This window comes from Ziziphus jujuba, chromosome 7, assembly GCF_031755915.1.
Source record: "Ziziphus jujuba cultivar Dongzao chromosome 7, ASM3175591v1".
Taxonomy (NCBI): Eukaryota; Viridiplantae; Streptophyta; class Magnoliopsida; order Rosales; family Rhamnaceae; genus Ziziphus; species Ziziphus jujuba.
Genome location: NC_083385.1, coordinates 17,068,295 through 17,080,758, shown reverse-complemented (window position 1 = coordinate 17,080,758; position 12,464 = coordinate 17,068,295). Strand labels below are relative to the sequence as shown.

Genomic DNA, 12,464 nt, shown 5'->3' with positions numbered 1-12,464 from the left:
CACCACATACAATGTCTTGTTTTTCTTTTTTTTTTGGGTCAGAAAACTTGTAAAATCACATAAAAATAAAAAATCTCATTCTTTTTTGTTTTTTTTTTTTGTTTAAATATCCTTCATGCAAATATATGCGATTGTGATTTGAGTTTTAGAAAAAGAAAACAATAATCAAATGTTTTATGCAAATGTTTCAATGAGAAGAAGAACAATTTCTTATTGTCCACTCTTAACATCTAAACATGGAATAATTTTATGCAAATATATTTTTATTTATTTTTTTATTTATTTATTTTTAACAGGTTCAATGATTCAAATTCAGGATCTTTTTATATCTTTTTTTGTTTTTTTCAATTAAATAGAAGTCAAAATCGTCGCCATACGAAAGAAAGCTACTAGGCTGTCTTCAGCAACTATAAGATTTAGTAAGTTGAACAAATGAGTTTTTTTTTTTTTTTTTAAAGGAAAAACAAAAGATATTTTTGAGTGTATTTTTATTTTTTTTGATGGAATATGTTTATCCAAGTTATCGTCCTTACGTGCTTCTTAAGGATAATGTTTATTTAGCCAAGGAGTGGCTGGTTATTAATTTAGTTAGGAATTACTCCCAATAGATTTTCTTTTTTTCATTGGGTGTTCGCTCCTCATGAAGAGTGGTTTGTGTGTTCTCTTCTCATAGTAGCTCAATATTATATATATATATATATATATATAGAAATTATATAATGAGGACCGTAGTATTAGTGATGGTTTTTTATAGTATTAATGATGATTTTTTAGAAAATTATCACCCATACTATAAAAAACTATCACCAATACTATGGTTCTCATGAGGACCATCCGCACTATAAATAAACTGTATATATATATATATATATATAATATTTTTAGACAATAATGTTATGTGCATATTGTTTAGCAATTGATATGGTATAATTTTTTCCAGGGAAAAAAAGAAGAAGATGTGGTACAATTTAAGTTAATATCATGTTATTTGTTTCTAATTGCATCGTGTTTATGATCATTTTAAACCTTTATATAAATATTAACAGAAAAAAAGTTCATTAATTTTAAAAAAAAAATTTAATTAATAAAATATTCTCACATCATTTTAACATATTAATTAGTGAATTGAACATCAATCTCAAACTTTTGGTCAAACTGTGAGAACATGTTATTCAGTCTACATGACAGTCTAGTAGCATTAAGTCTATTATTTTCTCTTTAGACTTCCAAGTTCTAGTAATTTTTTTTTTTTTCAAGATGTTCTAAGAAACACAATTAATAAAAAGAGATAGGTTATTTGGTATTTCTATTTCTTTTTTTTTTTATGTTAAAATTACAATATATATATATAGCTTAAGTTTTTTTTTTTTTTTTTTGGAATATATATAGCTTAAGTTTGCTCTCGGAAGATTTTTTTTTTTCTTTGTGTTTCTGGTCTATTTCAATTTTGTTAAAAATAATATTTCCATAAAAAAAAAAATTGTTATGGAATTCTTCCTTACAAATGAAAAAAAAAAAAACTCAAAGAATAGATTTTAAAAATAAAACAGGTGTCTTAAATTTTATTTTTTTATTTTTGGGTAAAAGGTGTCTATAAAAAAAAAAAAATTAAAAAACAGAAACAAAATCAAAAACAAAAAATCGCTGAATAATGTCAGGATTCAGAACTCGGAAGCAGCCAATCCATACTGATGGGAACGTAAACGAACACGGACACTCATAAAAATATTTCTCACACTGCAGCTACTAAATAAATCACCCTTCTCTCTCTCTCTCTCTCTCTCTCTCTCTCTCTCGTTCTATATATATATATATATATATATTCCCAAATTACTGTCTTTCTTTCCAGTCTCATCAGTCTTTCGGATCGTCCATCAGGTTCGTCTTCAAAGCTTTTTCCCCATTTGAATATGTTCTTGATTCCCCGTCCATTTTTCATTAAAAAATTTTAAAAAAAAAATACAGACCCAATTCAATATGCGGGTTGATTTATTAAATTTAATAATTAGGAAGAAGAAAAAGAATTATTGAAATGGGATTTGATTTAGGGTTGGAAAATGGGGACAGGATTGGAAAGAGAATCAAATTAGAATGGCAACGACGGCTTGTTTCATCATTGTCAGCAGGAATGATATCCCTATTTATGAAGCTGAAGTTGGATCTGCTGCCAAGGTACCAACTTTTCTTTCTTTCTAATTCGGTCTTTTTATTTATTTATTTATTTTTATATTTTTTATATTTTGCGATCTCAAGTAGTTTTAGGCTACTAATATTATGGATTAGAAGAAGCTTTTGTGATTACATTTAAGTCGATGGTTTTTAGATTTATGTTATTTGAGAGAAGGAAAAAAAAAAAAAAAAAAAAAATTCAAATTAATGCGACCCAACTCAAAAACAGTTTTTACTAAACAAGCTTAAGCTTTTGCTTCAGGAAACAATGAAAGATGAACGATGTTTTGAGAAAACTTATAGAAATGGTTTGTAGAAAACACTACCAGCACCACCTCATTGCAATGCTAAATGGAAAAAAAAGAATGAACTCTAATTGATATAATAACCAAAATCAGTAGACAATGTTCTTTTCTTTTCCTAAAACAGTCTAAATGAAGTTAAAATTTAATGGGTATCATGCTCGTATAACTTTTGTGTGCTGATTTTGCGAGTCGTTTTTGTTTGATTATTAACCTTCATTACCTTATTACAGAGAGAAGACGCTGCTCAACTGCATCAGTTTATATTACATGCTGCTCTTGATATCGTTCAGGACCATGCATGGACTACCAGTGCCATGTTTGTTCTCTACCCTTAGCATTATATTTTTAGTTACGCAAACAAACAATTTTACCTTTATTATACTCTTCTGGTTGCTCTAGAACCTCGTATTCTTCCTCCTAAATATGTCACATATTCATTCCTTGCAGGTACTTGAAGGCGATAGACCGGTTCAATGATTTGGTTGTTTCAGTATATGTTACAGCTGGTCATATCCTTAACATTTGTTAATTCAATTCTATATGCATGGCATTTTAGTGTCATTCTTCTTTTGTTTCTATATTGTTCTTTACTCTTTTTTATACATGTGATGTTGACAAACGGCATTCTCTCCACTAACTGGAAGCAACCATTAGATGGAAAAATAATGAGGTTTTCGATTCTTATATTATCATACTACACCAGTTCAGGGATATTGCATTGTGGCATCTTTGTTCTTCTCAATAGGGGTGTGAAAGTGATGTCTTTCCATTATGCTAATAGTTTTCAAATTGTCTTGGTATGTGTTTTCTTTGACAAATCATACATACACGTTTGATGCTACTTCATGATTCCCGTAATGATGATGGAATTAAGAGCTTTTTCCAAGAGGTCCATGAGCTTTATATAAAGGCAAGTATCGCTTTCAGTCTAGTTTATTAAGTTTCTCATCTTCCTTTCATGCTATGCTGTGTTACTTGTTCTTCAAATGTTCCATGGTTGGGTTTCTTGATTGGATTGTTTGTTAAACTTCTTTTTTCCCTCGAGTACTTTCCTTTCATTTAAGTGTTCTTTCTGGTAAATTGACTCCATTTAAGTTGTTCTTTGGATGATCCCTGGTTTATTGAGGAAATATCTTAAGATACTTTTAATATTGCTATGTTATCAAGCCACTATACTCCTCTGGTGCTATTTGTATTCTTGGGATGTTACAAAATGAACAAATATAGGTGGACTAGTAATTTCCTTCATTATGTTTTTGTTAGTGAATTCCCCTAGAACCATCCGGGAACTTAGATATAAGATTTTAAAGATGGTATGGAGTTGTTACATGCCATTCCTGAACCTTCTTCTTTAGAGAAAACTAAACCAGGAGCATATGGCATTTGAAAAGATTAAATGAGATTCCCTAACAACTTGTTGACAAATGAATCAAGTCAGACTGTCTTTGGCCTTTGAGTTTGCTCTTTCCTGGGCTTGTCACTCCGTACCTTGATTGGCAAACCACCCTTAGTCATAATTTCAATTTATGTGTTCCTCAGCCAGATAACCTCACATTCTCTTTTTCAGAATTTTTGAGGTGTCATATTTCCATATGTACTACTTTCCTCATGATATAGTGAGAAACTTCTGTTCTTAAGTTAGTACTTTGATTCAATTGATACAAGTTTAAATCATTACTAACTACACAGAGATTTTAAACTTTCTTTCTCCATATTCTCTACATGCTGGTTTTGTTGGATTTTGGTGCTCTTTTGAAACTGGCTGTTCTGCATTTGTAAGTCATCTTTTTGAGTTAGGCTTGTCTATTTTGTTAGAATTTTCTGCATGCATGAAGCAAGGTGTTACATAAACTCTGATAAATATTGACCACAATCCATCAACCTTCTTTATGCCGTTTCTCTAGTTTGGGATTTTTAATCAGTGTTGTTGCATTACATTGACTAGCATATAGTTGAAGGCTGCAATTTTAAGATTCAATTTTATTGTTATTTCCTTCGTAATTTGATATAAAATATCTTTGACTATTGACTTCTGTGGTGTTTGGTAATTCAGGTTCTTCTTAATCCCCTCTACTTGCCTGGTTCCCGCATTACATCATCACATTTTGATACAAAAGTTCGTGCCCTAGCAAGAAAATATCTGTAGGGGCCATTCACTATGTTCAGAGACAAGATCTTGATTCTGAAGTATGAGTTACCGTTTCTAGTCTTGCTTTAAGCCTTCCCATTTCCCAATCCCTCGATTTCGGCGTAAATGCTAAGGTTTTTTTCATGGTTGTAAGAGCATGTTTGCATGTCAGAGGCTCTCGTTTTGCATATTACAAGTAGTAAATAACAATTTTCATGTCAAGATTTGTTTTACAGAGTTTTGTGTCGAGAATAGCTATATCTGAGCAACTAGTCTTTCTGCTGAATCTGCTGATTGACAATTACTAGAAGCATGGAGTGGCTTAGATCTATCATGTTATGTAGAATTATCTAGCTTTCATGAATGGTACAGAATCTTATGACCCCTGTGAAATTTTGGGGCATTAGAAAAATTGTGAGGACATTTTCAATGGATCAGCTTTCAGTGCATCTTGAATTTTTGATAAGCTGCCTTCTTTTAATAATTAAATAAATTAATCATCTTTGGAGTTTATCACCCTGAAGTTTGTACCGGTTTCATTATAAACATTTGAATGATTGAATTTTTAAGTTAACCTTTATTACATCATTGAATTTAATTTATAATTGCAATAGTTGATTGAAAACCTTTTGAGTTAAAAGTCTACGTTGAGAAATATTTTCACTGGTAGAAAATTACAAACAAAATAAATCTTTGACAACTTATTAGTTATCATCAAACCAAATCTCAGTACCAATATATTTGAAAACTTTCCCATCTTTCACATGATACCCTGGTTTCATCTTGAAAGTAGGCCGTTTATTTTGCCTTCAAATTGTAACGAGATTTGGTTACACAGTGATAACAATGTTTTTTAATCTAGTTGAAAGAATCATATTAACCTCTTTTATTTCCAGGGAAGATACACAGTGATAATACATAATGTGGTAACAAGTACTTGATCAAACGCAGGGTAACCAAAATGCAGAAATAGGATCCAAATTCAGAAAACAGATCTTCATCTTTTTCCCACTTAATCTCATTAAATTACAAGTGATCATAAAATAATGGTAAAAAACAGGAGTAAATCTTCTTTCTTTGACAATGGAATCAAACCAAATTCATCAATATCCCTATCGGCATTTTGCCGAGACACTTATCTTTTCGGAAACCGAAGGTTGCAGAGCACGAATCTTTATGTCATAAATTCTACAATCAGATATTCCATCCCAGGTGATAGAGTATAATTTACCCAATGTGAGAGAACTGGAAGATGTATTCACCTTGTAAGAGTTGCCAATATGGTTTCCACATTTGCGGCAAAGAAGCTTGGTTCTCCGGCGGAACAAACCCCACGAACTCTTGGAGGTGAAGTAAGGTCTGCATTGGCGTTTTTCGGTCTGTTTGAATCTGCTTTCGTCGATACAGAAGAATGAGATTGTCCCTCTTTTTATCAACTTATGGTAGTTGGAAGAGATGGTTGGTGTGTTGCGGTTATCAGAGTTCAGATTCAATTCATACCCACAAGTTCCACAGCTGCAACATAAAAGGGTATTATAATTTTTAGACCATGACCACAAAAAGAAACAACCGCTTCAACTGATCAAATCCATCTAGTTCCAGACAAGCAGAGGAACTTCAATGCATAATATGAAAACAAGTTTTTGAATTCTAAGAACAATTGTGGTAAGCAAATATAATTGGAAAGCAAATTTCTTTCTTAATCTAAAACAATCTACCATTCTGACCACCAAGAATGAATCTTTTAAACAATTAAACAATTTTTTAACTTCTGAAATTGTTTTCACAATGTGGGTAATCTACAACTATGCGATTAGAAATAAGAATGAAATTCAAAGAGAAAATCCGATGGATGGATTAGACAAAAGTTCAGCTGTGGAATAAAGTAAAAGCAGAAAGAGCAGAGAGAGAGAGAGAGAGAGAGAGACAGACCTGTAGCTGACATGTGTGATCTGGGAGGAAGACAAGGGAAGATGTGCAATATTTTGGTGGAGACAACTGTCATCGCCGTCGCCGTCGCCGGCACCGATCATGGTTGCTGTCTCTGGGTTGTTCGTCTGGGTTACAACCGTTAGTGACAGAGAGTTTAAATAAAGCAAGGTTCCCTAGCATTCATGATTATTTACAGCAAAGAGTTGCAGATGGAGAGCCTCGCTGCTTTTTTGTACTCTTCCCCAACGGTAACATTGATTTTTATTATTATTTTATTTTTTTTAAATGAAATGTGGACCTATTAGAGAACAGCTATTTTCTTTATTAAAAATTTAAAATTAAATTTTACATTACCAAACATATGTTTCAAAAATTGCATGGAGTAACGTTTCTTAGCGAAAATAAACAAATAAATTTTACGGACTATTATTTTTTTTTTGGGGTAAAAATCTAAGGGACTACCATGATATATAAACTGTATCTTTTCTTTTCTTTTCTTTTCTTTTTTTTTTTTTAAATAGTGAATAAGTTGTATGAGAAAAAAATTGTATCTCTTTTTTTTTTTTTTTAAATAGTTTCTTAAGAGCCTCTGGCTCCGTCTCCTGATCAAGGAAAAAGAAAATTATATGAAAACAATTTTCAAATTATGAACCCAATGCGCCCAAGTTTCTTCTTTAAAGCTTTGACATTTTCGTTATTATTATTATTTTTTTCCGTTTTTGTGGATGCATCAAGACATGAACAAGATGGTATATTACCAATTGGGATCTTTAGGACATTTTCTTGGTCAAAGAATTAAGATAATTTTCGATTTCAAATGTGCTCTATATATAGAAGATGGCCACTTTCTATCTCCATTGTCAGTAACCTCTTTCTTCTCTCTATTATGCAAACAAACTCAAATTCAAACCCTTTGACAATCCACCTCTTCTGCAACTCATCTATGTCATTAAGAAAGGGAAAAGTCAGGGAAACACTTGAAGTGACAGGATTGTTCCCGAATCCTTCCCGAACATCCGAAATGGTCCCATTTAGGGAAGTCTTACCGGATTTTCTATTAAAAATCCAATAAATCGTCTCCATAATTGAATATAATCCAACAGTATAAATAAAATAACACAAACATTTGTTATGAAATTCTTCAAAAAATTATTAATAAAAAATAATATAGAAGTTATACAAACTAGGTTAATCCATTAGAGCAATCTAAGAAGTAAAATGAAATAACACAATATATTGAAAATGTTCAATATAAAGTCTACATTAGAATTCAGCGAAAAAATAATATTTATTATCATTTGAGTCAAAGAAAAAGAACGATACATCAACAATGAAAAACTATACAAAAACGAATATGCTTGGACGTAATGGGCATAACCTATCAACTAATGCCTTGGAAAACAGTTTAAAAACAAAGTTATAAGACAAACTCAGTGAGTAAAATAAAATAATAATATGAAAATAGTTATTAAACTTCAAAACTTTTCACTTAAGACCTCACTCACTCTTTTGAATTTTTTTTTTTTTTAAAAAACTTTTTTCATCAAGCCCAATTTATATCTCAAATCAATATCATAAAATAAGCATTTCATAATTAAGAAATTTAAACTATCAATAAAAAAATTAAAATATAAATATAATATTGAACAATAAACAATATAATCATAATCATAAAGCTATAATGAAAATGTAATAAAACCACATTTGTATGTATGTCTGTCAAAAAATTTTGCAATATACCATACGATATATCTAATACTGCCAATTGGTTTAAAGCGTCGTAAAACACCATTAAATAGTAAATAGATACAAAGAAACCTATGTCATGAAAGAGTGGCACATATCTCATCATCACTCGGAGAGAATAATACACAACTCAATCATCATTCTTTCATATCATGACAATTCGTCATTCTATGGTCACGAGTAAGTGGCATGCAACTCATCATCGTTCCAAGAGAATGACATACAACTTATTATTATTTTCTCATATCGTGAACACACATAGTATCACTAAGCTTGTGCGCAACTAATAACATATAACATAACCGAGAAGTACTATATGGTACACTCTTTAAAAACAATAATACAATATTCATAACAATCCTTTCAAAGTCATACTTTTTATTTTTCCCAAACAAATGCAATACCATAATTTAGAAATTAATATTCAAACCCGATCTTTTATTTAAATATTCTAAATTATCATTTCATGCCAAAACATAAATACTAACAATGAAAAATATAACAGCATAAGTCACTTTAACCAATTTGAAATACAAAACACTTATATATCTATATATTTATATATATATATATATATATACAAATATATATATATATATATAGAAGGAGGTTATGGTACAATTCATCCACAAGTGGATCCGCATCAAAGCCGATGTTTTTTAAAAAAAATATCGGCTTTGCTATATATGTATACACAGCTTTGATGCGGATCTATATGAGGACGGACCACACCGAAGCCTCTCTCTATCTATCTATCTATCTATATATATATATATATTAAAATATACAATTTTCAATTTTCTTCCTTAAAACCAAATATTTTCCAAAAATATTAAAAAATCAATGCCAATACTACAATATTTTAAATATTAAGATCTCCAAGTTTACCATGAATTTATTAGAATTTAAAATTATTTAAAAACTTATCAAAAATCACATAAAATGATAACATATATATATATATATAAGTATGTATTCATATAGGTATACGATAAGCATGTAAACTAAACTGTATATATAAAATATTCAAACCATATATATTTTTGTACTAATATGATCAAAATGATTTAAAAACATGAACTACTCATAAATACAGTTGACATCCTTTCCTACTCCTTCGTGGGATCACCTCTAGTTTCAATATAGGTGTCTATAATATAATAAAAATATTCCTTAGGCTTCAAAAATCAAACTTAAAACATTAGTGCATACCAAATATCTTAAAATACTTTATACAGATTTAAAATTACATAATCAGTTATAAAGCGAACCCTAAGGATCCGATATCCAAAATTGGACCCTTTCATCCAAAGACCAAATTTATAAAATTAAACATTCTCATGGGTCCTATTAATATTTAATTATACTAATGCAACTTCAACTTTGTTTAATTGCATCCAAATATAGTCCAATTTTATCCGGTATTAAACTAATTGATCCAAAAATTAAAAAATTATCAAACGATATTCAAAATTTATAAACTTTATATCAATGGAAAGCTTATGAAATAGGTAACAAGAATCTAAGCTCATCTTGGTTCAAATATATTGCCGACGGTAAAAAAAACACATCAAAAAATTTATCTAAAATTGATGTTGATAGATCTCTCAAACCGTGAAAATTTCGGTAAATAAAGGCCAAAGTCAAGCTCAGAAGGTTAATTTTTAATTTTTTTTTTTTTGGGGTTTGTGGCACAATTTGGGATGACCAAAAATTTAATCAACTTGCTAACGACCTGTGAAGGGGCTGTTTGGCTTCCAGGTGCCGATTTGTGTTGGTCGACAGTCCAATTGTAGCGAAATTTTGCTAGCCGACCCATCTTGGTATGGGCAATGGTGTGGTTCGGAGCATGGTGTTTAGATAGCATGAATTCAATCAATTCTAGTGAACTTGAACCGTTGATATGTGGGTTTGCAAGTCAACCCGGTTTCAAACCGGTTCTATAGATGTTCACACGAGTTTTAGATTTTTCAAGGGCAACATGCTCTAGGTATATATAGACCCTTGGATCACTAATAGATAAAAGTTTAGGATTGATAAATCAAAATATATCTCCAAAAAAAGAAAAAATCAAACTTATTCCCATTTAAAAAGTTTAACTTGGTTATACTTGGTCAAATTTGGTTAAACCGCTTAAAAATTTTAAATTTTTAAGTATTTTCTCAGGATAGGTCATTATGTGGAGATAATGTGTACACTTTTTTGCTGGCCTAAGATTGAAAACTACTTCTTCCCCATGCTAATATGGATCAATTTATTAAATAATGCTTCCATGGGAAATTTGGCAAATGCCTCTAACTTTGAGTTCCAAACAATGCATTCTTATTTCTTCTATTTAGCAATATACTTCCCTCCCATGAAATAATGTGAAGTTCAGAATTTCAACTCAACAAAAATTCTGGGCTTTGGCTAAAGCTTTGCAATTTTCTCTAGGTCTTCATGCCAGTGACATCATCGATCACTGGGGAGCAAAAACTTTAGAGCCATTACAGCAAGAAGACCCGCTTCCAAGTTTTGTTTGTAGGGGTTTTAAGTTTTTTTAATAGCTATCTACTATGGTTTTATCTAACAAATTAGAACTAAAATAAAAATTTTAACAAATTTTAGGGGTTATAAAATAATTTGTTTAAACTTTTAGGATTTCTAACAACTTTTTTATTTTAATTCAATAAAATTGGAAGAAAAAACAAAAATCAATTTTTGGAGGGGTCACTTGAGTTGCACATGATCCTTTTTTCACAGTTTTCATAAAAAATTTAACAGAATTTGATTTAAGTGTTACTTTTTGAAAAAAAAAAATTACAAGCCTTTAAGTGAAAACTTGACAAAAATAGAGAGAGTACTAAAATGTAACTTGACCAATCATTTAATTTCTAAATGTCTAGTTCAATAGATGATACCTCTAAGCATTTGATAGTCAACTACGATTTAAAAAAAAATATTGGAACTAGATTCCTACATAATTAAAATTATATATATATATATATATATAACCAAACTTAAATAAGATTTTTAATATAAAGACTATTATAAAATCTTTCTTTTTTATGAATCACATCTAAAGTTAAAATTTAAAATTACATTTATTAACTATCGACTTTTTATAAAATTTACTTTTCTTAAATAATATTTTAATATGTCAATAAACTAATATTTGATCATTTTTAAAATTTTAAATTTTAACTTTAATATTATTTAATGGTTATTAATTATGAACCTTAGTTTAATAAAATAAGATGGATATTATTTGAGATTAACTCTCTCTATATATATATACACTATATAGACATACGTAAGCATAAAATGTACAGTAAACCAAGTGATGGTTTTAATTCACACGGGATTTTGACACAAATTTCTAATCCCATACTATGAGCCATGTAAGTCTTGAAAATAAAAAATAAAAAAATAGATAAAATTTTTTTATTGAATTTAAAAATAACTCTAAGCATTTGATAGTCAACTACGATTTAAAAAAATATTGCTACTAGATTCCTAACCAAACTTAAATAAGATTTTTAATACGAGGACTATTATGAAATTTTTCTTTTTCAACTTATGAATAACATCTAAAGTTGAAATTTAAAATTACATTTATTTATTATTGGTTTTTTATAAGATTTATTTTTTTTAAATAAGGTTTAAATATGTCAATAAATTAATATTTGATCACTTTTTAAATTTTAAATCTTAAACTTTAAGGTTATTTAATGATTATTAATTATGAACCTTAGTTTAATAGAGTAAGATAGATATTATTTGAGATTAATTCTACATATATATATATATATATATATATACACACACACACACTATATAGACATACATAAGCATAAAAAGTACTGTAAACCAAGTGAGGGTTTTAATTCACACGGGATTTTGACACAAATTTCTAATCCCATAATGATCCATGTAGGTCTTGAAAATAAAAAAATAAAAAAATAGATAAAAAATTTTATAGATAAATTTTTTTTATCGAATTTAAAAAACTGTATTTTTTTTAACATGAAATGATAAAAAAAACCACTGTAATTCATGGAAAAACTATGCCCACTAAGGAACACAATAGAGGATAAAGTGTCGAAAGTTGTCAATGATTTTATGCTGGGTACTAATTAGGGGTATGGTGTTGTTTTAGTTGGTTTGATTTTTTACGTTTTTTCTTTGCAAATTGAATCGAATCA

General features: G+C 29.4%; 2 protein-coding genes across 5 annotated transcripts; one reads left to right on the top strand and one right to left on the bottom strand.

The window, feature by feature from the left end:
• Nucleotides 1–1,645: 1,645 nt before the first annotated feature.
• LOC107425347 (uncharacterized) lies at nucleotides 1,646–5,068 on the top strand. 4 transcript variants are annotated; one of them, XM_060819210.1, is made up of 7 exons: nucleotides 1,646–1,878; nucleotides 2,049–2,172; nucleotides 2,705–2,790; nucleotides 2,922–2,986; nucleotides 3,302–3,384; nucleotides 4,528–4,661; nucleotides 4,839–5,068. In XM_060819210.1, exons 2-6 carry the CDS (start codon nucleotides 2,092–2,094, stop codon nucleotides 4,618–4,620), a joined length of 408 nt encoding a protein of 135 aa, XP_060675193.1. In that variant the 5' UTR covers nucleotides 1,646–1,878; nucleotides 2,049–2,091; the 3' UTR covers nucleotides 4,621–4,661; nucleotides 4,839–5,068. The 4 variants fall into 4 exon arrangements, with proteins under 4 accessions (XP_060675193.1, XP_060675192.1, XP_060675191.1 ...); XM_060819209.1 differs by having other exon boundaries at nucleotides 4,826–5,068; XM_060819208.1 differs by having other exon boundaries at nucleotides 1,649–1,878; nucleotides 2,068–2,172; nucleotides 4,528–5,068.
• Nucleotides 5,069–5,464: 396 nt separating this feature from the next.
• LOC107425354 (uncharacterized protein At4g08330, chloroplastic) lies at nucleotides 5,465–6,738 on the bottom strand. Its single transcript, XM_016035350.4, has 2 exons — nucleotides 6,535–6,738; nucleotides 5,465–6,117 (listed from the first exon to the last, which is right to left on the bottom strand). Exons 1-2 carry the CDS (start codon nucleotides 6,633–6,635, stop codon nucleotides 5,715–5,717), a joined length of 504 nt encoding a protein of 167 aa, XP_015890836.3. The 5' UTR covers nucleotides 6,636–6,738; the 3' UTR covers nucleotides 5,465–5,714.
• Nucleotides 6,739–12,464: the final 5,726 nt, after the last annotated feature.

Bases quoted from the DNA above. Each gene is read 5' to 3' on its own strand.
- LOC107425347 (XM_060819210.1), top strand. From the start codon at position 2,092: ATGGCAACGACGGCTTGTTTCATCATTGTCAGCAGGAATGATATCCCT. The intron at 2,987-3,301 runs TCCTTAACATTT...AAATCATACATA, and splicing joins ATATGTTACAGCTGGTCATA to CACGTTTGATGCTACTTCAT. The intron at 3,385-4,527 runs GCAAGTATCGCT...TTGGTAATTCAG, and splicing joins TCCATGAGCTTTATATAAAG to GTTCTTCTTAATCCCCTCTA.
- LOC107425354 (XM_016035350.4), bottom strand. From the start codon at position 6,635: ATGATCGGTGCCGGCGACGGCGACGGCGATGACAGTTGTCTCCACCAA. The intron at 6,118-6,534 runs GTCTGTCTCTCT...TTTATGTTGCAG, and splicing joins ATCACACATGTCAGCTACAG to CTGTGGAACTTGTGGGTATG.